Source organism: Leopardus geoffroyi, chromosome E3 (assembly GCF_018350155.1).
Source record: "Leopardus geoffroyi isolate Oge1 chromosome E3, O.geoffroyi_Oge1_pat1.0, whole genome shotgun sequence".
Lineage (NCBI taxonomy): Eukaryota > Metazoa > Chordata > Mammalia > Carnivora > Felidae > Leopardus > Leopardus geoffroyi.
The window spans coordinates 10,946,499-10,972,880 of NC_059340.1; the positions used below are offsets into that span (position 1 = coordinate 10,946,499).

The 26,382-nt window shown below is 46.9% G+C and overlaps 1 protein-coding gene and 1 non-coding gene across 15 annotated transcripts in view; both read right to left on the reverse strand.

Moving 5' to 3' along the window:
* Positions 1–26,382, reverse strand: part of LOC123589209 (general transcription factor II-I repeat domain-containing protein 2B) — a 51,151-nt gene that overhangs the window by 20,802 nt on the left and 3,967 nt on the right. For 12 of the 14 annotated variants that reach the window (XR_006708218.1, XM_045460970.1, XM_045460972.1 and 9 more), the window contains exons 2-8: positions 21,250–21,353; positions 11,404–11,542; positions 8,834–8,953; positions 5,361–5,544; positions 5,170–5,198; positions 3,381–3,435; positions 3,002–3,045 (exon numbers count right to left, since the gene is read on the reverse strand). Coding sequence is in view for 13 of the 14 variants with exons in the window: in XM_045460970.1 (XP_045316926.1) it covers positions 3,002–3,045; positions 3,381–3,435; positions 5,170–5,198; positions 5,361–5,544; positions 8,834–8,953; positions 11,404–11,542; positions 21,250–21,348 (670 nt within the window). In the remaining variant the exon portion in view is untranslated. Of the gene's footprint in view, positions 1–3,001; positions 3,046–3,380; positions 3,436–5,169; positions 5,199–5,360; positions 5,545–8,833; positions 8,954–11,403; positions 11,543–17,163; positions 17,391–21,249; positions 21,354–26,382 lie in introns of those variants that run through there. The other 2 variants (XM_045460973.1, XM_045460975.1) reach the window with 2 other exon arrangements.
* On the reverse strand, positions 24,794–24,901 carry LOC123589843. Its single transcript, XR_006708488.1, has one exon. It is a non-coding gene; the product is annotated as a U6 spliceosomal RNA (small nuclear RNA).

The window sequence follows — 26,382 nt, forward strand, 5'->3', positions numbered from 1 at the left end:
CACTATAAAATCAATATAAAAGGAAAGAAGGAAGGAAGGAGAGAAGGATGTAGAAAGGAACAGAAGGGGGGAGGGAGGGAAAGAAGGGAAGAAGAGGGTCTGGTTCCCAGTTTGGGAACATTTTCCTTTTCAAGGAGGCTTCGTACATACGTGCGTTTATGCAAAATACGGTAAAATATTCTTCTCCAATGCGATATGCATTTGCACATGTCACCTTTTTAAGGTTTTTTTTCTTAATTTTTTTGACATTTACTCATTTTTGAGAGACAGAGACAGAGAGTGAGCGGGGAGGGGCAGAGAGGGGGAGACACAGAATCTGAAACAGGCTCCAGGCTCTGAGCTGTCAGCACAGAGCCCGACGCAGGGCTCGAACTCACGAACCGCGAGATCATGACCTGAGCCGAAGTCAGACACTTAAGCGACTGAGTCACCCAGGCGCCCCCCTTTTTTGTAAAGTTTGTATTTAAATTCCGGTTAATTAACACACAGTGTAGTATCAGTTTCCGGGGTACAATACAGTGATTCAAGCCCTCCATACATCACTCGGTGGCTACGTGTAATCTTACCTATGACAAAGACATGAATTTCAAAATTTCAAAACCTGGGGGAACTACGTTAGTGAAACCAAAAGCCATCATCAGGGAAAGGTGTGGTAGCCTGCAACATTAGCCACAGGTTTCTCCCACCCCGGTGTGCATGCCTGTCTGCAATGTCTCTCTTGCTCTTTTCTAGAAGTGGAGGCTACTTCTCCATCCTGTAAAGCTGGGCCTCGTCTCATGGCTCACTTTGGCCAATGGGATGTTGGCCAACAGGACGCGAGCCGAGGCCTGAAGAGTGCAGGTGCGTCCAAGCTGCTGCTTCGGAACTGAGTGGCCATGTGAACGTGCCCGGGCTCCCAGGGAACGTGAGACCAAGCGGACAGAGGCCAGGCTCTCCCAGCAGCCTCGGACCCAGGAGCGAGGTCACCTGGGAGCAGACAGCTGCCCGGCCAATGTGTGGAATTGCCAGAAAGACTAATCGTTGTTTGGGGGTGCTTGGGTGGCTCAGTCAGTTAAGCATCCATCTGACTTTGGTTCAGGTCATGATCTCACAGTTCGTGGGTTCAAGCCCCGCGTCGGGCTCTGTGCTGACAGCTTAGAGCCTAGAGCCTGCTTCGGATTCTGTGTCTCCCTCTCTCTGCCTCTCCCCCACTCGTGCTCTGTCTCTCTCTCTGTCAAAAATAAATAAACATTGGGGCGCCTGGGTGGCGCAGTCGGTTAAGCGTCCGACTTCAGCCAGGTCACGATCTCGCGGTCCGTGAGTTCGAGCCCCGCGTCGGGCTCTGGGCTGATGGCTCAGAGCCTGCAGCCTGTTTCCGATTCTGTGTCTCCCTCTCTCTCTGCCCCTCCCCCGTTCACGCTCTGTCTCTCTCTGTCCCAAAAATAAATAAACGTTGAAAAAAAAAAATTTTTTTTTTTAATAAATAAATAAATAAATAAATAAACATTAAAAAAAAAAAAGACTAATCATTGTTTGAAGCCACTTTGTTTTGGGGAGAAAGAGAAAGAGAGAAATTTGAAACTCAAAACCATTTTGACAGTTGTTCTGTGTAGCAAGGGGTGCAGAAATATCACAAGAAATGAGGCTCTCAGGGGCCGTCAGGCAGCTGGAAGTGAGTTGAATGGCATCATGAAATCCAAGGTAGAGAGTCATGTTAGTAGGGAGCACATTTTTGTCTAAACTGAACCACATCTCCAAAAGGAAGCATCAACAAAAGAGGCCTCGTGGCGCCTGGCTGGCTCAGTCGGAAGAGTGTGCAGCTCTTGATCCTGGGGTTGTGAGTTCAAGCCCCGGGTTCAGTTTAGAGCTTAAAGACAAAAAGAGACCTATTTTTTTTTTTTAAGTTTATTTATTTTGAGAGAGAGAGAGAGAGAGAGAGAGAGAGAGAGAAAGACAGTGAGCACCAGCAGGGGAGGGGCAGGGAGAGAGAGAATCCCAAGGGGGCTCTGTGCTGTCAGCACACAGCCTGACGGGGGGCTGCATCTCATGAACCGTGAAATCATGACCTGAGCTGAGATCAAGAGTCGGACGCCTAACCGACTGCACGGCTCTTTTTTTTTTTTTAAAGTAAGCTCGACGCCCAACATGGGGCTCGAACACACAACCCTGAGATCAAGAGTCACACACTCCTCCGACTGAGCCAGCCAGGTGCCCCAGCTTGTGTTCGTTTTTATTAACTTGAATTTTGAGGTTTGGTTTTATGTACTTTCTAACCTTTGCGCCTTTAATGCTTTCAAAGATTTTCCCATCCCTCAAGCATTTGCATCTAAAACATTTTGTTGACCTTTTAACATTTCCCCTCTAATCAATGCCATTTTTCTTTCTTTAAGGAGTGGGGGAAGGCAGGGATAAGGCCCCTATTGAGGTTATTTGGTGCCCTAGTCACCACCACCCCTTTCACTGGTCAATTCTTTGGGGTTTTCTTAACATTTATTTTTATTTGAGAGAGAGAGAGTGAGTGATCAGGGGGAGGGACAGAGACAGAAGCTCAAGCAGGCTCCACGTTCAGCACGGAACCCGATGCGGGGCTCGATCCCACAACCGTGAGACCATGACCTGAGCCAAAATCAAGAGCCGGCCATTCAACCGACTGCACCACCCAGGCTCCCCAGGATTTTCTATATGGATGACCATGTCATCTGTGAACAAAGGCAGTTATATTTCATCATTCCCAATCTGTGTGCCCTATATTTCCTTTTCTTGTCTTATTGCATTAGCTAGGACTTTCAGTACAACACTGGAAGGAAGTTCAAGAGGGGACATCCTTCCTCGTTCTTGACCTCAGTGGGAAAGGTTCTAGCTTCTCACTCGGCTTTCTGTAGATTTTTAAAACCAAATTGAGGAAGCGCCCTGCCCCCCATTCTTTGTTTACTGCAAGTCCATGTTTTAGAAGTAAAACAAAAGAAAGGGGTCAAATGATAATCTGCCAAATACTCGATTCTATAAGCATCCGTGTACGTACCTGAATCTTCCATGGGTTCAGTTTTCACACTGATGGGGCCACAGCTGCAAGGAGAAGGGAACCCTTGTCAAGACAAGCCGGCCGGGGTGAGACGTGACCATGGGGATCCGGACGCACTGTACTCAAACCCCCCCAATCTCCAGATCTCCACGCTGTCCTACCTCCCCTGCCCGCCATCCAGCTCAATGCAAAACTAACTCGTTCATGTAACATTAATGTTCTTAATAATCTGTTATACCATTAAAGGAGTCCATTGAACATAGTCTTAAGACCTCAAACATCCTTTTGAATAAAGAATATATAACAAAACAAGGGAAACTTTCCATGGTCTAAAAACTAACACTCTGGGGTTAGATGTGGATTTTTTTATTTCCCTTACCTTTCACTTGGTGACGTCACCGATCTCTTAGCATCCGTGACCACCAAAGACCCACCTGTGCAGGAGTAAAAAGACACACACTAGCCCCTTTCTGCACCTTGAAAATGACACCATTCGAAGGCACGTAACGTGAAAGTAAATACAGAGAGAACAGAACTCCAGCTCCAGGCCTTTACAGAATAGTAGTGGGGAGAGACCAATTCAAAGCGGCCCCCGTGTCCTCGCGCCCTGTGTGTGGGCAGAGTGGGGGCTGAGGAGTAGACAGGGGCCGCAGCGACCTCCAGCAAGTCACTAAACCTTCCTGGGCCTCAGTTTCCTCATCTGAAAATGGTGGTTGGGTGAGGATCAATTAAAACGTGCAAAGAACGCAGAACCATGCCAGGTATGCCGGAAGCAATGAATTAGCGGGTGCGGCTATTACTGTTCTATGATGAAAATACAAGCCGTCTGGGGCAAAGGTCACCCAGTCACCTGCCGCCCCTCGCCCTCAGGTCTCCCCTTCAACATAAGCTAGGGAATTCTGGGAACGTTCCATTGCTCTGGAAACGGACTTGGCTCTGTGAGCAGCCCAAGCCCTGTGCGCTCCCGCGTGCGCCTCATGAACTCTGCCCACCCCTCTCTGGACATCCTGTCTCTGTACCTAGGTAGTCTCAGCACAGCACCCTCTTAGACAGACCTGGTCTCTCCAGGACAGGTACGGCCCACAGTTTCCAGCTATGTTCCAGATTAATAATCTGGGAAAATAAGAAGTGGGCAGAAGTGGATCTCTAAACACTTCTGGAAAAATTGCTATTCTTTTGGTCCGTTCGTCGTCGTAAATTGAGGAGATTACGAAGGGCCCCGGGTTCTCAAACTCGGCCTCAAACACCCATCCACATTGCTTTCTGCCTGGGCACGTGGATGGGCCTCCCGGCAGAAGCAACGTGTTGAGACCCTGCTCGGCTTGAGAGCCACCTGGTGGCTCCACAAAGCCCCTTTGATCATACAACTCTAAACCCTCCCCAGGACTCCCGGGGATTTCCGCCGGGCATCCTGGGGAGACCTCGGGTCACCCCTGGTTCTCTGTTGGACAGCCTTGCTCCTTCTAGACCATGAGTCTCAGAAGCACGAGAAATGGCCATACCTCCTCCATCCACTCCCGAACCCAACGATGCCCGGCCTGTGGCTGGGGGTCAAAGGACTATCAAGTGACCCAGCATCCTCATGACCCTGGACTTGAGGACAAGATAGGCCTACTGTCCTCTGTGGGCAGTAGGAGCTTGCCGGCTTGAGACCTAGGAGCTTGGCCATGGGAGCTTGCCGGCTTGAGACCTGGGAGCAGAATCCCTTCAGCTCTTGTCGGGGTGTGTCCTTCCCTGAGCTGAGCACCCCACAAGAGGCACGGTCCCCCCACCCCGGGGTGCCAGAAGTTACTTCCTCCATGGTGAGCAGGCAAGAGACACACAAGCTTTAGAATGTACCAGACTTGCATTTCAAGTAAGAAAACCAGGGCTGGAGGGGTGCCCGGGTGGCTCAGTCGGTTAAGCATCTGACTTTAGCTCAGGTCATGAACTCACAGCTCGAGGGTTCGAGCCCCGCGTCGGGCTCTGTGCGGACAGCTCAGAGCCTGGAGCTTGCTTTGGAATCTGTGTCTCCCCCTCTCTCTCTGCCCCTCCCCCGCTTGCACTCTGTCTCTCTCAGTCTCTCAAAAATAAAGGAAACATTAAAACAAAAAAAATTTTTTTTAAAGAAAAGCAGGACTGGCTTAGTAGCCAAGGGCAGTCACCGATTATGAGAAGCTGTCACTTACCGAGCTGATTCGCTGGACCTAGGAAAGGTCTGCAAGAAAACCGATACTATTACCCGACATGAAAGACAGATTAAACATTTGAATAACCAACTTCTAAGTGTAAGAGGACATAATTAACAAACGAATTGAAATTAAGCTGTCAATTTATCCTCAAATGAACTAGGCTTTATGAGGGGGATAGAGCCTGCCACCTGTTTATGATGAATGAAATCCCCGCTTTGTTCTCCAAAATCCATTTCAGGGTGGTGAGACCATAGTTCTCGGGATGCTGAAAGGCCACTCCTTCTGGAAGCCCCTCCACAACCACGGCCGCTGGGTCCCTCAGAATCTTCTCATACGGAACAGGCACCATCGCTGTGGTCCCCAAGGCTTTGCCTAGAAGAGGGGAGATATCGTTAGATGGTCGAACATAAACCCTACCTGTCAGCTGCATTCAGTGCAATAAACACAGGTGCTGGGGCGCCTGGGTAGCTCAGTCGGTTGAACGTCTGACTTTTGGTTTTGGCTCAGGTCGTGATTTGCAGTTCGTGAGATGGAACCCCCCGTCGGGCTCTGTGTTGACAGCTCGGAGTCTGCTGGGGGGTCCCTCTCCCTTTCTCTCTGCCCCTCCCCCCATCTCAAAATAAATAAATACACTTTAAAACAAACAAAAAAAGAAAGAAACACAGGTGGCAATGCCCGGCTTTGAAGCCACAGTAAGAGCTGAAGCATCCTAGTCCTCTATAACCCGTTAATAAAATTCCCAAAGGGCCACAGGAAAAGCTTATGAGACGTTTTACTTTACATCTTCACATAAGAAAGAGGAAATAACAGGTCTTCTCCATTCGGTTGTAGGTGGTGCACCCAGGGCAGCAGAGGGCGCCCCACGGTTACTCAGTGCCCAAAGAGGATGAGAGTCCCCACCCGAAGGTCCACAAGGACCCCCTATGTGGCTCTGCACAACTCAGGCCAACTTGCCTGTGGAGAAGTTACGGAGTCAACGTGGCCTCGGGTCACCACCTTGGGGCCGGGTCAGCCGTGCTGCGCTGGCTGGCCAGCCCCCAGGTGCAGGAGCCCCATTTCTCTCAGAAGCGTAGCCTGAGACTCTGAGATCCCCTAGGCTCGAGGTCCCCCACACTCAAATGCTCACAGGGACCTGCAGGTCCCATAAACGTGTGACGCTCTCTAAAAGTGACAGGACTCTGAGAGGCTAAGGCAGGCGCTTGTGTCACAACTAAGCCCAACGCCTGTATGGTTATTGAGTTACCCAGCTTTTCTTTTTTAAGATTTTATTTTATTTTTTAATGTTTATTTATTTGTGTTGAGAGAGAGAGAGAACAGGCACACGAGAGCAGGGGGAGGGGGCGGAGAGAGAGACAGGGAGATTGAGAGAGAGAATCCCAAGCAGGCTCCACACTGTCAACACACGGCCCAACTTGGGGCTCAATCCCATGAACCGAGACTGTGACCTGAGCCTAGATCAAGAGTCAGATGCTTAACCGACTGAGCCACCCAGGCGCCCCTAAAAATAAAATTTTATGGGGCACCTGGGTGGCTCAGTCGGTTAAGCATCTGACTCTTGATTTCGGTTTAGGTCACGATCCCAGGGTTGAGGGGTGGAGCCCCTCGTCAGGCTCTGTGCTGAATGTACAGCCTGCTTGGGATTCCATCTCTCAATCTCTCTGTCTCTCTCTCTTTCTCTTTACCCCTCTGGCCTTTGTCCCTGTGTGTGCACATGTTATCTCTCTCTCTCAAATAAAAAAAATAATAGGGGACACCTGGGTGGCTCAGTGAGTTAAGTGTGTGACTTTGGCTCTGGTTATGATCTCACGGTTCGTGGGTTCGAGCCCGCATCGGGCTCTGTGCTGACAGCTCAGAGCCTGGAGCCTGTTTCAGATTCTGTGTCCCCTTCTCTCTCTGCCCCTCCCCGACTTGTGCTCTGTCTCCCTTGGTCTCTCAAAAATAAATACATGTTAAAAACAATTTTTTTAATAATAAAAGGAGATAAAATTCTGCATAGGTATTAAAAAAAATCCTTATCTTGGGGTGCCTGGCTGGCTCACTCGATGGAGCATGTGACCCCTGATCTTGGGGTCATGAGTTTGAGCCCCACATTGGGTGTAGAGATTATATTAAATAAATAAATAAACTTAAGAAAAATTCCTCTTAATGCCTGTGGAAGACATGAGTAGATGGAGGGATGCCTGGCTGGCTCCATCGGGTAAGCGTCCGACCTCGGCTCAGGTCATGATCTCACAGTTCGTGGGTTCGAGCCCCGTGTCGGGTTCTGGGCTGACAGCTCGGAGCCTGGAGCCCGCTTCGGATTCTGTGTCTCCCTCTCTCTCTGTCCTTCCCCTGTTCACGTGCTCTCTCTCTCTCTCAAAAATAAATAAACATTAAAAAAAAAAAAAGGGGCGCCTGGGTGGCTCAGTCGGTTGGGCGGCCGACTTCGGTTCAGGTCATGATCTCGCGGTCCGTGAGTTCGAGCCCCGCGTCGGGCTCTGTGCTGACAGCTCAGAGCCTGGAGCCTGTTTCAGATTCTGTGTCTCCCTCTCTCTGACCCTCCCCCGTTCATGCTCTGTCTCTCTCTGTCTCAAAAATAAATAAACGTTAAAAAAAAAAAAAAAAAAGACATGAGTACATGGAGAGACTGATGAGGTTGAGGTTGGTGCCTGAACCAGCAGCGAATGTCTTTAATATAGTTCAGCCTTGAACGACACAAGTTTGAGCTGCTCAAGTCCATGTATCCATAGACTTTTTTCAATAAACACATCATATGATACTACACATGTATTTTCTCTTCCTTACGATTTTCTTTTTTTTTTTTAAGAATTTGTTTTTTCAAGTAATCTCTACGCCCGTTGTGGGGCTCGAACTTACGACGCCCAGATCAAGAGTCACGCGCTCCGCTGACTGAGCCAGCCAGATGCCCTTCTTCCTGACAGTTTTCTTTTTTTTTTTTTTTAATTTTTTTTTTTTCAACGTTTATTTATTTTTGGGACAGAGAGAGACAGAGCATGAACGGGGGAGGGTCAGAGAGAGGGAGACACAGAATCGGAAACAGGCTCCAGGCTCTGAGCCATCAGCCCAGAGCCCGACGCGGGGCTTGAACTCACGGACCGCGAGATCGTGACCTGGCTGAAGTCGGACGCTTAACCGACTGCGCCACCCAGGCGCCCCCTGACAGTTTTCTTAATAACTCTTTCCTCTATCTTACTGTATTGCAGAAATTCGTTGTGTAATACGTATGACCTACGAAAGAGGTAATAATGGACTATTTTTGTTACCAGTAAGGCTTCCAGTCAACAGTAGGCTATTATTAGCTGAGTTTGGGGGGAGTCAAAGATTAGATAGGGATTTTCGACTGCAGTGGGGGTGGGTGTCCCAACCCCTGCATGGTTCAAGGGTCAGGTACAATTGCGTTGGCCTTGCAGTGGGGGCTCCCTCAAATGGAAGCAAAGAATGAAGAATGAAGGCTGATCAATCAGAGGTTTCTGTGGACCAGCGGAGATCAAGCTGTCTTCTGCAAGGCGCCCTCTGGTCCTGAAGACCTGGCTCTTGGCTTAAGGAGAATGTAGAGTTTTAAATGTTAGCGGCATCTAAACAGTCACACCAGTAAAGGGATCTGTGACACTCCAGCTCCTTAGTGACCTATGCCAATCCTAATGGGTGACGTGAACTTTACCGTAACAAAAGCAGAAATAGTCCTCAACTGCTTTTCTGAGTATTTCTGTTTCTCCTGAATCGATCTGCATCCCGTTCGCAGCACATGGGGATCTGGCCTCACGCACCCCTTCGGCAATGCCTGTAAACAAGCAACAGGCACAGTCAGTCTTCAAGTGCTTGTTCCGAACATTCCCTCAATGTCTACGCTTCTGGTATTATACCGGAAAGAGGGGGAAATGGATAAACATAAAACCAGATCTTTTTTTATAAGTAAACTACCCCCAACGTGGGACTCAAACACATGGCCCCCAAGATCAAGACTCACGTGTCCTACTGACTAAGCCAGCCAGGTGCCCCTAAAACAGGATTTTTTTATAAACATTAAAAAACAACATTTTAATGTTTATTTATTTTTAAGAGAGAGAGAGAGACAGAGCATGAGTGGGGGAGGGGTAGAGAGAGAGGGAGACACAGAATCTGAAGCAGGCTCCAGGCTCTGAGCTGTCAGCACAGAGCCCGACAGGGGGCTCGAACTCACAGACCATGAGATCATGACCTGAGCTGACGCTGGGACGTTCAACTGACTGAGCCACCCAAACGCCCCAAGAAAGGGTATTTATGATGAACAGGATAGTATAACATGGTGGTCACCTCTGAAATGAATCTGTTGATAAAGAACTATAGATAATTCAACACAGAGGGAATAGTAATAGTTCAGAGGAAATGATAACAAAAATGTTATTTGCTATACGGTCTGAAAGTGACCATAGGAGGACCTTCACCGTGACAAAAGTAGAGACATCAACACAGACATTAAAATTACAAAGCAAATACTATAAACCATTTTTTTCCCCAAAAGATTCGACAACGTACATGAAATGAACAAGTTAAAAATAAAGTTGAGGGGGGTCTGGGTGGCTCAGTGTATTAAGCATCTGACTTCGGCTTAGGTCGTGATCTTACAGTTCATGAGCTCGAGCTCTGCGTCAGGCTCTGTGTTGACAGCTCAGAGCCTGGAGCCTGCTTCGGATTCTGTGTCTCCCTCTCTCTCTCTCTGCCTCTCCCCTGCTTGTACTCTGTGTCTCTCCCTCTCAAAAATAAATAGACATTAAAAAAATTTTTTTAAAATAATAAAGTTGAAAACAAAGTTTACTGAAATGGGCACCGAAGAAATAGAAAGTATGAATAGCCCTATATCTGAAAAATGAGTATGCAACTGGGAAACTTGAAAAAGTCTGTAATTAAATCTCAACAATTAGACATCCATCTGGCAACTGACATTAATGAGTTGAGGACACCCTTCCTGTTCATCCATTATACATTTACTGTATTATTTAAAGATTGCTTCATATTTGAATCTATCTTCCTGATTGTGGAGACTATAATTTTGGTCTTGGAAACCAATCTGAATCAATCAATCCCTCTCTCCCTCACATACATACCGATGATCTGGACATATGTAAATATTTATTCATGTTCCCATTCCCTCTGACGACCCTTGGAAACATCTACAGCTATATTCATCCGCTGTCTCTCTCCACAGTCCTAATGACATTACATCCTCTCATAACTTTGGTGGTTTTTTTTTTTTTTTCCTTTCTTGGTTCCAGAAAATACTAAGGTGCTAGGTGGATGACCTACCATGGTAGAGACCGTTGCTATACAAGGTGTAGGTTTTAACATCCTAGACTAGTTTCTGTTGCACGCGGCCACATCCACTCACTAGAGCTGCTGGACGCTTGTAACACATTAAAAGCTCTAAAGGGGCACCTGGTTGGCTCAGTCAGTCAAGTGTCTGACTGCAGCCCAGGTCGTGATCTCACAGTGCGTGAGTTCGAGCCCCACACTAGGCTCTGTAGTGACAGCTCAGAGCCTGAAGCCTGCTTCCGAGTCTGTGTGTGTGTCTCTCTCTCTCAAAAATAAACAAACGTTAAAGAAAAGAGAAAAGGCTCTGAAGGTCCCATAGCGAAAAAAGAGAAAATGGTTATTAACTCAATGGACCACCTGACGAGCCCAGAGGTTTTTTTATTCCCTTTCTTCTGGGAACAAGTAAAATAAGAATTTATTTTAATGTGGGTTTATTTTAGGAATCAAAGACAATTTACTCTATGTTCCTCAAATTTATTTTATAAAACCAGGGTGCCTCTGAGGACAAAGTACAAAATACACTGACCATGTTTCTTGGACCTATCAGTATTAAGCAGATATTCACTGGTATGCCAAGTCAAGAGACGTATCAGAACCATTTTCAGGATAACGTGTAGGCTATTTTTAAAAAAGGTTTTTTTAATATTTATTTTTGAGAGAGAGAGATAGAGAGACAGAGACAGAGCACGAGCAGGGCAGGGGCAGAGAGAGAGGCAGACACAGATTCTGAAGCAGGCTCCAGGCTCCGAGCTGTCGAGCCCAATGCGGGGCTCAAACCCACAAGCTGTAAGATCGTGACCTGAGCCGAAGTCAGACGCTTAACCACCGAACAGCCACCAAGGTGCCCCTGCTGAGACTGTTGTAAAAGAAAACATTACATAAGTCTTCCCTGCAAGTATTTTAAGAGTCATGAATACAAAGGATAAAACTGTTAACACCCACAGTATTTTGCAAAATCCTTCTGTAAATCCGTCCTGGCGTTGACAAAAGCACGTCCTTTCTCGGTTCCAACGACAAACACGTCTGTCTCATACATTGCGATGCAGGCCACTTCTGCCTTGGACTTGGCCAATTCTTTACACTGAAATAGAAACAAAGAATGAAGTATTATATACCAGATTTTGCGGAGCCTAAGAGGGTCTGCTTTAAGCAGAAAATATAGGAGTGCCAGGCTGACTCAGTTGGTAGAGCGCGAGACTCTTTTAACTTTCCTTTTTGAAGCCATCAACTTTTTTTTTTTTAATGTTTGTTTATTTTGAGAGACAGAATGCAAGCAGAGGAGGGGCAGAGAGAGACGGAGAGAGAGAATCCCAAGCGGGATCTGCACTGACAGCACGGAGCCCAACACAAGGCTCGATTCCATGACCCTGGGATCATGACCTGAGCCAAAATCAAGAGTTAGACTCCCAACTGACTGAGCCGCCCAGGTGCCTCAAGCATGAGACTCTTGATCTCAGGGTTGTAAGTTTGAGCCCCATGTTAGGCATAGAGATTACTCAATTAAAAAAGAAAATACAGGGGCGCCTGGGTGGCTCAGTCGGTTAAGTGTCCGATTTTGGTTCAGGTCATGATCTCATGGTTTGTGGGTTCAAGTCCTGTGTCTGGCTCTGTGCTGACAGCTCAGAGCCTGGAGCCTGCTTTGGATTGTGTGTGTGTGTCTCTCTCTCTCTACCCCTCCCCACTGGTGCTCTTTCTCTGTCTCTCAAAAAAATAAATAAAGGTAAAAAAAATTTTTTTAAATAAGAAAAGTCCCCCAGGAAAGAAAAATGAAATGCATCCACTAAGCAAATACTATAAACATCATACAACCCAGAGAAGGCCATATTTTTTTTTTTAAGTTTTTTTTTTTCAACGTTTATTTATTTTTGGGACAGAGAGAGACAGAGCATGAACGGGGGAGGGGCAGAGAGAGAGGGAGACACAGAATCGGAAACAGGCTCCAGGCTCTGAGCCATCAGCCCAGAGCCCGACGTGGGGCTCGAACTCACGGACCGCGAGATCGTGACCTGGCTGAAGTCGGACGCTTAACCAACTGCGCCACCCAGGCGCCCCAAGAAGGCCATATTTTTATTAGCCACCTAAAAAATACACATTTGGTCTTCATCCATTCTGTTTCTGGCACAGAGCTCCTGAAAGTCTTGGAATTTCCTGACAGCAATAAGTGTCTTTGGTCAAGGTTGATGAGGTAACTCTAGGTGGGCACCTGATGGGGCTGGTGGCCAGGGGAACCGACCGCGTGATTGGAGGAGTGGCTTCCCTGGCCTCTGGGAAGGAGAGGAGGGATAGGGGTTAATTTCAATCTCTAGCAGCCAGTGTTGTAATCAACCGTGCCTATATTATGAAGCTTCCATAAAAACCCGAAAGGACAGAGTCGGAGCTCCCGGGTGGGTAAACACTTGGTGATTTAGGGAGAGTGGCTAGCTGGGCGAGGACACGGCAGCTTCGCACCCTTCCCCCTACCTTGCCCTCTGCATCTCTTGTTTCTGGCTGTTCCTAAGTTACATCCTTTTGTAATCAGCCAGTAATCCAGTGAGTAAAATGCTTCTGGGTTCTGTGAGCTGCTCTAGCCCATCAAGCAAACCCAACGTGGGGGGCTGTGGAACTTCCAATCTATAGCCATCGGTCAGAAGCCCAGCTGGCAACCTGGATTTGATGTTACTGTCTGAAGTGATGGGCGGCCTCGGAGGGTTGAGCCCCGAACCCGTGGGATCTGACGCTCTCTCCACAGAGATAAGAGTCAGAACTGAGTTAAACTGCAGGACACTGGGGCCAGAGAATTGCTTGTTGCTTGTCGAAATTGGGTGCAGTATTTTGACCAGTGACATGCCTCTCCAACATGCCCTCTTCCCCTACATTTTTGGCTACAGACTCTTTGATCGCCTCTTCCTGTGACAATAATTCTGTAATATTTTCTATAGAGAGGACAGAGAGATAACTTGATATTTCCTCCAACATGGTTGATTGCATTTTTATTATTGACGGTAGGGATGCATAAAACATGAAAATTCCTATGTAAGACACGCCGGCTATCATCACAGTGCTACAGGCTATATGCCCTACAGACAAGAATTCTGAAAAATTCTACTTTGTGCGATTCCTTCCAAAGATTTTAAGGGGCGCCTGGGTGGCGCAGTCGGTTAAGCGTCCGACTTCAGCCAGGTCACGATCTCGTGGTCTGGGAGTTCGAGCCCCGCGTCGGGCTCTGGGCTGATGGCTCAGAGCCTGGAGCCTGTTTCCGATTCTGTGTCTCCCTCTCTCTCTGCCCTTCCCCCGTTCATGCTCTGTCTCTCTCTGTCCCCAAAATAAATAAACGTTGAAAAAAAAAAAAGATTTTAAAAGAACGTGTGGTGTATTTATGACTGCAGATGCTACAGTGGACAGTCTGTTCTTGACCAGAGAGGAGTTCTGTTTTGAGAAGGCATCAGTGAGAAACAAGTCCTCTATTTACAATTTACCCATTTAACGACCGGAAGGATTTTCCAGGACTAGCTTCTGGCTTCATTCATTCATTCATTCACTCACTCATTCACTCATTCATTCATTTGAAAGAGAGAGAGAGAGAGAGAGAGAGCGCGCACAAGCATGAGCAGGGGAGAGGGGCGGAGGGAGAGAGTCTTAATCAGGCTCCACGCTCAGTGCGGAGACCGATGCGCGGCTCGATCCCATGACCCTGGAATCATGACCTGAATCAAGATGAAGAGTCAGACGTTCGACCATCTGAGCCACCCAGGCCCCTCTGGCTCTGCACATTTAAGACCCGTTTTTCCTCTGCTCCCCACATCCTTCTGGAGTTGAGCACATATTCACACCACAGGGTGACCTCAGGTCGTAACATACCCCTTGATGTCCCATCATTGGGTGAGTGGACCCACTGGATCGTAAGAATATTCCTGGAAACCGTTCCCATGCTGGGGTCCCTAGCAATAGCTCACCTCGACACAGAAATGACAGCAAGTCACATAAAACGCTAAACTAAAACCAAGCGTATATGCAACGGAGCTTCCCCTTTTGAGACCCCGAAGGTGCCTGTCCACTCCAGTATCCCCTGCCACAGGGGATCCTGGGAGGCACAATAACGTCCCCCCAAAGATGTCCATATCCTAATCCCCAGAGCCTGTGAATATATTCCCTCCTGTGGCAACAGGGACTTTGCAGATGTGACTGTTTTGGGGAAGGTTATCTTGGACTATGCAGGTGGACCGAATGCAGTCACCACGTTCTTGATAAGGGCCAGAGGCAGGAGGAAGAAGAAGAGGTGACAAGGGAAGCAGAGGGCAGAGTGGACCCTTGCTGGAAGGGAGCATGAGTCAAGAAATGCAGGCAGCCTTCAGAAGTTGGAAAAGGCAAGCCACGTATTCTCCTTGGAAGCCTCCAGGAGGAATGGAGGCCCAGTGATCCTTTGATCCGAGCCCCATAAAACCCCATTTCCTGCCTCCGGACCTCTAGAACTGTCTTAACCGTAAGTGTATGTTGTTGTTGTTTTTTAAATTCTTTTAACATGTTTATTTAGTTTTGAGAGAGACAGAGACAGAATGCCAGTGGGTTAGGGGCAGAGAGAGAGGGAGTCACAGAATCCTAAGCAGGCTCCAGGCTCCGAGCTGTCAGCACAGAGCCAGATGCCGGGCTCGAACTCACACTGCGAGATCATGACCTTTGCCGAAGTCGGACGCTCAACCGACTGAGCCACCCAGGTGCCCGGAAGTAAGCGCATGTTGTTTAAAGGCACTACGTTTGTGGGACTTCATGACAGCAGCAACGGGAAACGGATACAGGGGTTGTGGCAGCAAGAAAGTGAGAGCAGGAGACAGTGATGTGGTTTTAGCTGTTGTGGTTAAAATATCTTACCTAGAGGGGCACCTGGGTGGCTCAGTCGGTTGAGCGTCCGACTTCAGCTCAGGTCACGATCTCGCGGTCCGTGAGTTCGAGCCCCGCGTCGGGCTCTGTGCTGACAGCTCAGAGCCTGGAGCCTATTTCAGATTCTGTGTCTCCCTCTCTCTGACCCTCCCCCGTTCATGCTCTGTCTCTCTCTGTCTCAAAAATAAATAAATGTTAAAAAAAAATTAAAAAAAAAAAAAAAAGAAAATATCTTACCTAGAAATCTGTGCAAATGCATACATGCACATATTGCTGGGGCTCTCCCACAGCCACGGGAGGGGCCGCTGCAAGAGGAGGGCAGGAAGTTTAAGCTCTGTTAGCTTCATGGCAAATCTCTCTGTGTTTGTGTTGAATGAACCTGACATTCGGCATTTAATCTATCTGAAATAGAGAACCTGGTATGCAGTAGAGTTGTTCATTAAAAAACAATTTTTTTTAAATGTTTATATATTATTGAGAGACAGAGAGAGACAGAGCACGAGCAGGGGAGGGGCAGACAGAGGGGGAGACACAGAATCCGAAGCAGGCTCCAGGCTCTGAGCTGTCAGCACAGAGCTTGATGCGGGACTCGAACTCACAAACCGTGAGATCTTGACCTGAGCTGAAGTCAGACGCTTAACTGACTCAGCCACCTAGGTGCCCCCCCCCAAATTTTTTTTTAATATTTATTTTTGAAAGACAGAGGGTGAGCAGAGGAGGGGCAGAGAGAGAGGGAGACACAGAGTCTGAAACAGGCTCCAGGCTCTGAGCTGTCAGCACAGAGCCCAACACAGGGCTCGAACTCACGAGCCGTGAGATCATGACCTGAGTAGAAGTGGGAGGCTTAACTGACTGAGCCACCCAGGTGCCCCTAGAGTCACTCATTTACACATAGAGTGTGGGGGGGGGGGGAGGGGCAGACAGAGAGAGAGAGAGAGAGAGAGAGGGAAAGAGAGAGAGAATTCCAAGTGGGCTCCACACTCAATGCCAAGCCTGATGTAGGGCTCGATTCCACGACCTTGGGATCATGACCTGAGCAGAAGTCAGATGCCCAACCGACTGAGCCACCCCAGCGCCCCCCCAGTTCTTGTCAGCTTCTTCAAACATATTACAGGTAACATTTCAGCGGGGCTCATACTCCCACCAGCACCGTGACAGAGGCCATGACACCTTCCCATTATGAGGATCATCAGTCGTGGGCTGGACTTTGCGACCTGCTTCCCAAGAACCAGACATGGAGGGGGAAATACAGTGACTGTATGATTAAGAAACGTGGCAGACACTACTTGTGTTAGGACTCTCTCTCTCTGTCTCTCTCTTTCGCTAATGTGCGGGTCCTCATAAGGAATTGGCTCATGCGATGACGGAGGCTGAGAAGTCCCATGACGGGCCGTCCACAAGCTGCAGACGCAAGAGGGGCAGTTCTAAGTTCTGAGAGCCCGAGAGCTGACGGTATAGATTCAACTCTGAGTCCAAAGGCCCGAGAGCCAGAAGGGCAAGGGCAGAAGATGGATGTCCCTGCTCGAGCAGTCGGACAGAGAGGGGACTGGACCATTCCTCTGAGTTTCTGTTCTATTCGGGCTCTCCACGGGCTGGGTGACGCCCACTCATGGTGGGGAGGGCCACCTGCTTTGCTCTGCCCGGCAATTCAAGTGCTAATCTCTTCCTGAAACACCCTCACGGACGCCCCCAGAAATAACGGGCATTCCGTGGCCCGGTCAGGTCGACACATAAAGTTAACCATCACACCGCCTTGACCAAGAGACCGAGGTGAGCCCCACCAGCGACGGGTCACGGTGATGTCGTGCGCCCCGATACGATGTGATGGGGTGGGGGGGTACATCTCACCTCTGTGGTCTTCTTTCCAAAACCCCAGTCCAAACAGGAGGTGAAACCTCAGAGAAACCCAGATTGACAGAGACTCGATATAAGGCCTGACCAGTCCTCTTCTAAACTGTCAAGGTCATGGAACACAAGGGAAGACTGGGAAGCTGTCACAGATGAGAGGCGCCTAAGGAGACCTGATGACCGGAAGGAATGTGGTGCCACCGGTGGACCTTGGACAGAGAAAGGACGAGTGTGCGAGTTTTGATCTCAAGGTTGTGAGTTGGAGCCCCAAACTGGGTGTAGACATCGCTTAAAAATAGTAAAATCTTGGGGCGCCTGGGGGGCTCAGTCGGTTAAGCATCTGACTTCGGCTCAGGTCCTGATCTCGCAGTCCGTGAGTTCGAGCCCCGCGTCGGGCTCTGGGCTGATGGCTCAGAGCCTGGAGCCTGTTTCCGATTCTGTGTCTCCCTCTCTCTCTGCCCCTCCCCCGTTCATGCTCTGTCTCTCTCTGTCCCAAAAATAAATAAATGTTGAAAAAAAAAAATAAAAAAAAAAAATAGTAAAATCTTGGGGCGCCTGGGGGGCTCAGTCGGTTAAGCATCTGACTTCGGCTCAGGTCCTGATCTCGCAGTTCGTGAGTTCGAGCCCCACATCGGGCTCTGTGCTGACAGCTCGGAGCCTGGAGCCTGCTTCGGATTCTGTGTCTCCCCCTCTCTCTGTCCCATTCCCACTCACACTCTATCCCTCTCTGTCTCTCAAAAAATAAATAAATGTTAAAAAAAATTAATAAACAACAACATGTTAAAAAAAAACAAAACAAAACAATGCTGATGAAAATCGAGGAAAGTATGGAGCTGGCTAGTAGTGACGTACCAATACTGATCTATCAATCTGGACAAATGTGCCGTAGTTAGGTAAGTGATAGGTGAGGGGCACGTGGGAGATCTCTCACTCTGCAACTTTTCCGTACATCTTTAAAGTATTTCTAAACAGGGGTACCTGGGTGGCTCAGTCGGTTGAGTGTCTGACTTTTGAGTTCGGCTCAGGTCATTTCCCAGGGTCGTGGGATTGAGCCCCGCGTCAGGCTCTGGTCTGAGCCTACTTGGGATTCTCTCTCCCTCTGCCCCTTATCCCTGCTTGCGCGTGCACGCTCTCTCTCAAAATAAAAATAAAAACAAAGTATTCCTAAATAAAAGTGTATTATATAAAAAATCAGGGGCGCCTGACTGGCTCAGTTGGTGGAGCATGTGACTCTTGGATCTCAGAGTTGTGAGTTCGAGCCTCACATTGCCTAAAAATAAAATCTTTTAAAATAATTTTTTTAAAGTTTATTTTACTTATTTTGAGAGAGAGAGAGAGAGAGAGAGAGAGAGAGAGACAGAGAGCAAGCACATGGGAGGAACAGAGAGAGAAGGAAAGAGAGAATCCCAAGCAGGCTCCGCACTGTCAGCACAGAGCCCAAGGTGGGGTTCAAACTCATGAACCGTGAGATCATGACGTGAGCCGAAATCAAGAGTCAGAGGTTCATCCAACCGAGCCACCCAGGCGCCCCTTAAAAATAAAATCTTAACAACAACAACAACAACAACAACAACAACAACAACAACAACACAACTCTCCTTGATTTCCATAGGGTTAGGGGAAGGATAGGTGGGGAGTAATTTTGTTTAATGAGGACAGAGTTTCAATTGAGGAAGACGGAAAACTCTGGAGAGGGACAGTGACCACAGCAGCACATCGATGCGATTGCATTTCATGCCCTTGAACTGTGCGCTTAAAAGTGGTGAAACCAGTAAATTTTGTGATCTTTATATACCTTATCACAATATAAAAAATACTCTTGATTTTTTTTTTTCCCCAAGAAAACCTCACAGCTCACGTCCAACCCATCGCTAAGTCCTGTCAACTCCACAGACCCTTCTGGAGCCATCATTTCTCCCCACCTCCACCATTTCCAGCCTAGTCCACTCCCGTTGGAACCACTCCCCCAAATGATTCCTTCACTCAGAACATTCCAGTGGCTTCCCAGAGCACTGAGGAGAGAAGCCCAGAGCTCTACATGATCTGGCCACCTGGTGCCTTGTTAATCTTACCTCTGGCCACCTCTCCTTTCCTCCCCCTGCTGCAGCGTTACTGGACTTCTTGATGCTCCTCCAAAATACCACACCTGTTTCCACCTCGGGGCCTTTGCACAAGCTGTTCTCACCGAGCACTCTGCCGCTGGATACCGGCCTGGCCTACTTCTTCCCTTCATCCACGTCTTTGCATAAAAGGCAACTGCCCACAGAATCTCCCCCAGATCACCCCGCCATAACCACTTGTTCTCACTCCAAGTGTTTCCTGACCCTCTGTTTTTGTTATTTATTATCTTTACCAATATAAACATCCACATGGAATTTGTTTATCGTCTGTCTCCCCAAATAGGACATGGGATTGTCTGAGGAGGACCTTATCTGTCTTTTCAAAAAGCTTGTGGCCCCAGTGCCTAAAAAAGGGCCCAGACGTGGAAGGCACTTTATGAACATTTGTCAAGGGAAGGAAGACGGTCAGTTCTTGAGTAAAACATTTCTAGTTTGTTTTTCAAACAGACACTGACGCTTTCTTTTAAAATTTATTCCAAGTTTTTTTTAAAAACAGTTTTATCTATCTACCCTCAGATAACCTAAGATAATTTCCCTATCTCAAGATCCTTAATTTAATCACATCTGTAAGGTTCCTTTTGCCAAGTAAGAACATTCACAGGCACTGGGGGTGAGGACACAGACATCTTGGGGGCCATTATTCAGTTTACTTTGGGTTACTTTCAAAATTTCTCTTTACATTTGGTTTTCTAGTTCAAATATGATGGTTCTAGGGGTGTGAGCACGTGTGTGTGTGCACATGTACATGTGCATGAGAGGGAGCTTCGTGTGTGTTTGGTATTTTGCCAGCTGACCCCGTAATATCCTTTTTCTAAAGGTTTATTTACTTTTAGGTAATCTCTGCACCCAATGTGGGGCTTGAACTTGCGACCTCCAGATCAAGAGTCGCATACTCCTGAGACTGAGCCAGCCAGGGGCCCAGACCCAATAACGTTCCTTATAGAGGGGCACTTGGGTGGCTCAGTCTGTTAAGCGTCTGACATTGGCTCAGGTCATGATCTCACAGTTCGTGAGTTCGAGCCCCATGTCCGGCTCTGTGCTGATAGCTCAGAGCCTGGAGCCTGCTCTGGATTCTGTGTCTCCCTGTCTCTCTGCCCTTCCCCTACTCATTCTCTGTCTCTGTCTCTCAAAAATAAATAAACATTAAAAAATTTTTTAAAAAGTAGTGTTCTTTATAGAAAAAGAATAAATCTATTTATTTTTTTCCGGTCAAGGATCCAGCCCAGGGTCACAGTTTCCACGTGACGTCCTGGCTCTTCAGTTGTCCTTCGGTCTGAAATGGTTCTCCAGTCTTTGTCTTTCGTGACACTGACGTTTATTAAAAGTCCAGCCCAGTCATTTTGTAGAATGTCCCTCAATGTGGTTTGCCTGGTGTTTCCCCATTAGATTCGGCATGCGTTTTGGGCAGGAATGGCACAGAAATGGAGAAGCCCCTGCCTGGAGCGTCACGTCGGGAGGCATGGGATGTCGGTCTGTCCCATTACTGCTGATGTCCACTCTGCTCGCTTGATTAAAGGGGGTGTTTCTCACGTTTCTCCACTTTTATTAAGGTGCTGATTTTCCCTTTCTAATCGGTAAGTATCTTGCAATCAGACACTTTGAGGTTATACACGTTTCTCACCACGTTTTTACCCACGAGGTACATTTTGCACATCGGACCTAAATAGACGTGCAGAAATAGCCTATTGGTTTCCTTTTGAATTTAGAGCAGAAACGTTCTCAAACAAGGGAAGAGAGGTGCCTTCATTAAATTTTCAGATCCGGAAAGTTCACATTGACAGAATTACTTCCACCATGTAAGAAGCGGCTTTAAAATCACCTGCCAAGCCCGTGACCTCTATGCAGAGGGGAACAGTTACACAGACAGGGTATAGAACTGCGGCCGAGCGTCAGCGTGTGGCCCAGCTCTAGGATTTCGACAGTGGTCCAACTAGGGGACATTGTACAGAACCGCAGACCGCCTCACCATGGACTCCAGAGCGGACACGAGGAACGTCACCACCATCCTGCTCTCTGAGGCCTCCTCGTTCTCCATGGGCAGGGCAGACACCGCCACCTGGGCCATGATCCCTGTCGATGAGAAGTAACAAGACAGTGAGTGGTAGAAATCCACAGTGACCTCTAAGTATGCACCTGGAGCTGGGACGGTTCTCACAGATGACCTAGCTCCAACCTCCCTTTATGGGTGAAGAAACCGGGGCGCCTGGGGGGCTGAGTCGGTGAAGAGTCCAACTCTTGATTTTGGCTCTGGTCATGCTCTCATCGTTCGTAAGATCGAGCCCCGCTTCAGGCTCCATGCTGACAGCGTGGAGCCTGCTTGGGATTCTCTCTCTCTCCTCGCTCTCTGCCCCTCTTCCCACCTGTACTCTCTATCTCAAACTAAATAAATACACACTAAAAATAAAATAAAATAAAATAAAATAAAATAAAATAAAATAAAATAAAATAAAAATAAAATAGAATAGAATAAAAATAAAATAAAATATAAAATAAAATATAAAATAAATAAAAACAAAATATAAAATAAATAGAATAGAATAGAATAAAAAAATAAAAATAAAATAAAATATAAAATAAAATATAAAATAAAATATAAAATAAAATAAAATAAGATAGGGGTGCCTGTGTGGCTCAGTCGGTTAAGTGTCTAACTTTGGTTTAGGTCACGATCTCGCAGTTTGTGAGTTCGAGCCCCGCGTCTAGTTCTGTGCTGACAGCTCGGAGCCTGGAGCCTGCTTCGGATTCTGTGTCTTCCTCTCTCTCTCTGCCCCTCCCCTGCTCACGCTCTGTCTCTCTCTCTCAAAAATAAACATTAAGAAAATAATAATAAATAAATTCTCTGAAGACACTTGAGGATGCCTTAATTAGATTTATGTTCTTCCTGAGACAGACCATAGACTAGCAGAACCATTAGGATGCAAATGTTTTTGGTTAAAACTTTTTATAAATCAGTCTCCTATCATGAAATAGAATGTGACTTCATACCAGGCATGACCTGGCCACGAGCGACTGAGGAAATATACACCCTTCAACTTGAGGCTTGTATTTTTTTTTGTATTCTTTTTTAAATGTTTTTATTTATTTTTGAGAAAGAGAGAGAGCAAAGCAGGGGAGGGGCAGAGAGAGAGAACGAGACACAGAATCCGAAGGAGGCTCCAGGCTCTGAGGTGTCAGCACAGTGCCTGACACAGGGCTTGAACTCACGAACCGTGAGATCATGACCTGAGCCCAAGTCGGAGGCTCAACCGACTGAGCCACCCAGGCACCCCCAATTTGAAGCTTTTAAATAATGATCCTAAAACCTTTGACTGCCTTCTTGTTGTCACACCCATTTTTGAGAACAAGTAGAAGTCTGTAATCATAAACTGTTTGTGTGTGGGTGGTTTGTAAAATGAAAAAGGACATGGTGTTCCATGTGCTTAAAATAACCTCCAAGTACAGAGGTCTCTCAATGAAGCAGAGCATAAAGCAATCAAAGTGGGGCACTCATCTCTGAACTCAAACATTGTTTATGTCTGCAGATTTTATTTAGCAAGGAAAAAAAATGGTCAAAATGATCACTCGCAGTTTCCTTTTAAATAAAGGAAAGTTTTTATTTTAAAATTATTTATAATTGCTGTATACTAGATCCTTAGTAGGATTACATTTCACATCTTTGGTTATTAAAGAAGAAAGACCTGTTCGTGTCATTTAAAAAATTTTTTAATTAAGGTATAATTTATGTAAAGTTCATTTTAGTGTAAGATCTGTAATTTTTTTTTGAGAGAGACAGGGTGCATGTACACACATGCAGGGGAGAGGCAGAGAGAGAGGGAGAGAGAGGATCCAAGGCAGGTTCCATGCTGTCAGCAGAGAGCTGGATGCGGGGTTCAAGCTCATGAACTGTGAGATCACGACCTGAGCTGAAGTCAAATGCTTAACTGGCTGAGCCACCCAGGCGCCCCAAGAGAAGTAGGCTTTTTAAGCTTCATAGGAAAGGACTAAACTGTTTTCCAAAATGGCTGTACTATTTTGTGTTCCTATTGCTAATACATGAGAATTCCAAGTGTTCTGTATCCTATCTGACAGACTGTTGTCAGCTAAAAAAACAAAACAAGACAAAACAAAAAGCTGTAGGGGGGTGGGGGCGGGGGTCAGGCAGTTAAGCATCTGACTCTTGATTTCAACTAAGGTCATGATCTCATGGTTCATGAGGTAGAGCCTCACATTGGGCTCTGCACTGGTGGCAAGGAGCCTGCTTGGGATTCTCTCTCCCTCTCTCTGCCCCTCTCCTGCTCCCGAATGTGCGCTCTCTCTCTCTCTCTCAAAATAAATAAATAAATAAACATTACAAAAAAAAAAAAACCTTTTCCTACAACAGAGTCCCATCTTATAATGGAAGTAGGTACGTCTAAAGGCAAATTCACCCATGGTCAAAATTATCTTAGGAAGCAATAAATTATCTGTCCCAGAGGGAACATTTTCCTTCTATGAGTTAATTGTTTGGGGAGCTGACTTCTAGCTCTTTATCACCCGATGCAACTTTGCCAACACGACGCACATGTTTTCAAGTCAGTGGTCCTGAAACATGTCAACCACTCAGAGTGACTTTGAGCTGCGTATCAGAAGGCCATTCTTCTTGGGTCGGGGAGGGTTCCCTTTTCTTTCCGAATTTTGCCATCAATGGCTGTGTCTTCAGAGTTTATGTCTTTCAGCCACAATTTTAATATTTTCCATCTCTCTAAAATCTTATCACCTATTTGGCTGGTCACCAAGCAGCAACTGGAACACGAAATGCCACTGTTTGATGACTCACGTGTTGATGGCAGGAATGCTACATTCGCTGTGACCATGTCTCTGATCGTAACCCTTCATGGAGTCCCGCCAGCCAGTTTTCCCTGCAGTGTTGACATGGTTTCTTCCATTAATCATCCAGTGAACTAGTTTAGGGGCCACGATGTATGAAAAACACACATTTTTTCAGAGATTTTATTTTTAATCAATCTCCACACCAAACTTGGGGCTTGAACTCACAACCCTGAGATCAAGAGTCACACACGTCCCACCGACCAAGCCAGCAGGTGACCCGAAAAAAAACATTAAAAAATATATTCACTTATTTTTGAGAGAGAGAGAGAGAGAGAGACAGAACGAGAGCACAACAGGCTCCACACTGTCAGCACAGGCCCCGATGCGGGGCTCAAACCCACGAACCACGAGATCATGACCTGAGCCGAAACCAAGAGCCCGGACGCTTAACCGACAGAGCCACCCCAGATGCCCCAAAAAACACATTTTAAAACACTGGAATCCCATATGGTGCTTTGAGATGCTCCTGTTGAGAGGCCCCTGAGAACTGAGACCCTTTAAGGGACTGGAATATTCCAGGCTCCTGTGTCCTGCGTGCTCCTAAGTCGGATGTTCCTCCACTGGAACGACAGAAGGTGCCTAAAATATTTAAATAGTGATTTTCCTCTTTTCACTGTTGCAGTTCGACCATGGCTGAACTCTCCTAAGTTAAGTGCAGGGATGGTACACCACTGTATCTATTTAATTTTGTGTGCCATCCACGTGCAGGGGCCGTGCTACTATTCTCCGTGTTGTTCCAACTTTAGCCTATGCGCTGCTGAAGCAAGCACCGTGGTTATCTATTCTTTTGCACGATTTTTTGCATGGAGACGGTTCTAGCAAAGCCTTCCTGCAAAACCCAAGAGTGAGTTGCTTGATTGACATCTGTTAGTGCCCGTGGTACAGGTATCATTTCTGTTAATTACACCACAGTAATCCCTAAGAGGACTGTGATGTCAAAACTCTGGTTTTTACAAGAGAATAAATGATAGGCAAAATCAAGCGAGGTGGAACTGAAAAGGATATGATCACTTGGTATCGACTGCGCTACCCGCAATGACAAAAAAGCGAGTGTTGCATAATTATCGTTTTGTTGCATCCTTCACCTAGCAACGAATGCAGGCAGGAACCTTGTTTTTTCAATTTTGTGACTTAGAACCCCCCATCCAGTAATGGAGCATTAGAAATCATGAAAGCCGGGGGCGCCTGCCTGGCTGAGTCGCTGGAGCATGTGAGTGACTCTTGATCCTGGGGTCGTGAGTTTAAGCCCTGTGCTGGGTGTAGCGATGACTTAAAACAATGTAATGAAACATGATTAGGAGCTGATCTGGGGTCTCCCACCCTGAGAACATTTTCCAGGAAAAAATCACTGCATTCTCCCCCCTCCCCTTTTTAAAAACTTTATTATTTTGAGAGAGAGAGAGAGAGAGAGAGAGAGGGAGAGAATACCAAGCAGGCTCCAGGCTGTCAGTACAGAGCCTGATGCAGGGCTTGAATTCACGAACCATGAGACCATGACCTGAGCCGAAATCCAGAGCTGGACGCTCAACTGACTGAGCCACCCAGGGGTCCCCATGTTTCATTCTAACAAAGCTAAAATTCCTTAACGGTGAGAGCTTGTACCACAGAGTAAAATCTCCCAAAGCTTACCTGGTGATTAATTCTTTTCTATTCAAATCTAAAGAATAAGCAATGTTCCTTTACATCAGAGATTTTACACAGTGCTTAACCTTTTGCTCTTGTATTTATTGGGTTTTAAAAAGTATATTTATTTGAGCAATCTATACCCAATGTGGGGCTCGAACTCCTGACCTCGAGATCGAGTGAGTCACAGGCTCTTCCGACTGAGCCAGCCAGGGGCCCCGATTTTTTTCTAAGACGGGAGATGTAAACAAAACAAAACAAAACAAAACAAAACAAAACAAAACAAAACCCCTCTCAAATCTCACATATTTTCCCAGCAATCCTTGAGGGCTGTGGGTCTCTCCTGTTCAATGCAAATATTTTGCTAATGAAAAGCAAACATCTAGAACAGGAGTCACCAATCCGCAGCCTGTGGGTCAAATCCAGACTGCCACGTCTTTTTGTAAATAAAGTTTTATTGAAACACAGATGTTTCCATCTCAGCTGTAGCTGCTTTCCTGCAAAGACAGGGTTGCATGCATGTGACAGAGACCGAAAATACTTATTATCTGGCCTTTCACAGAAGAAGTTTGCCCATCCCTGATCTAGCATTCACTTCCAGCACCTATACTGTTCATCATTTAGAATG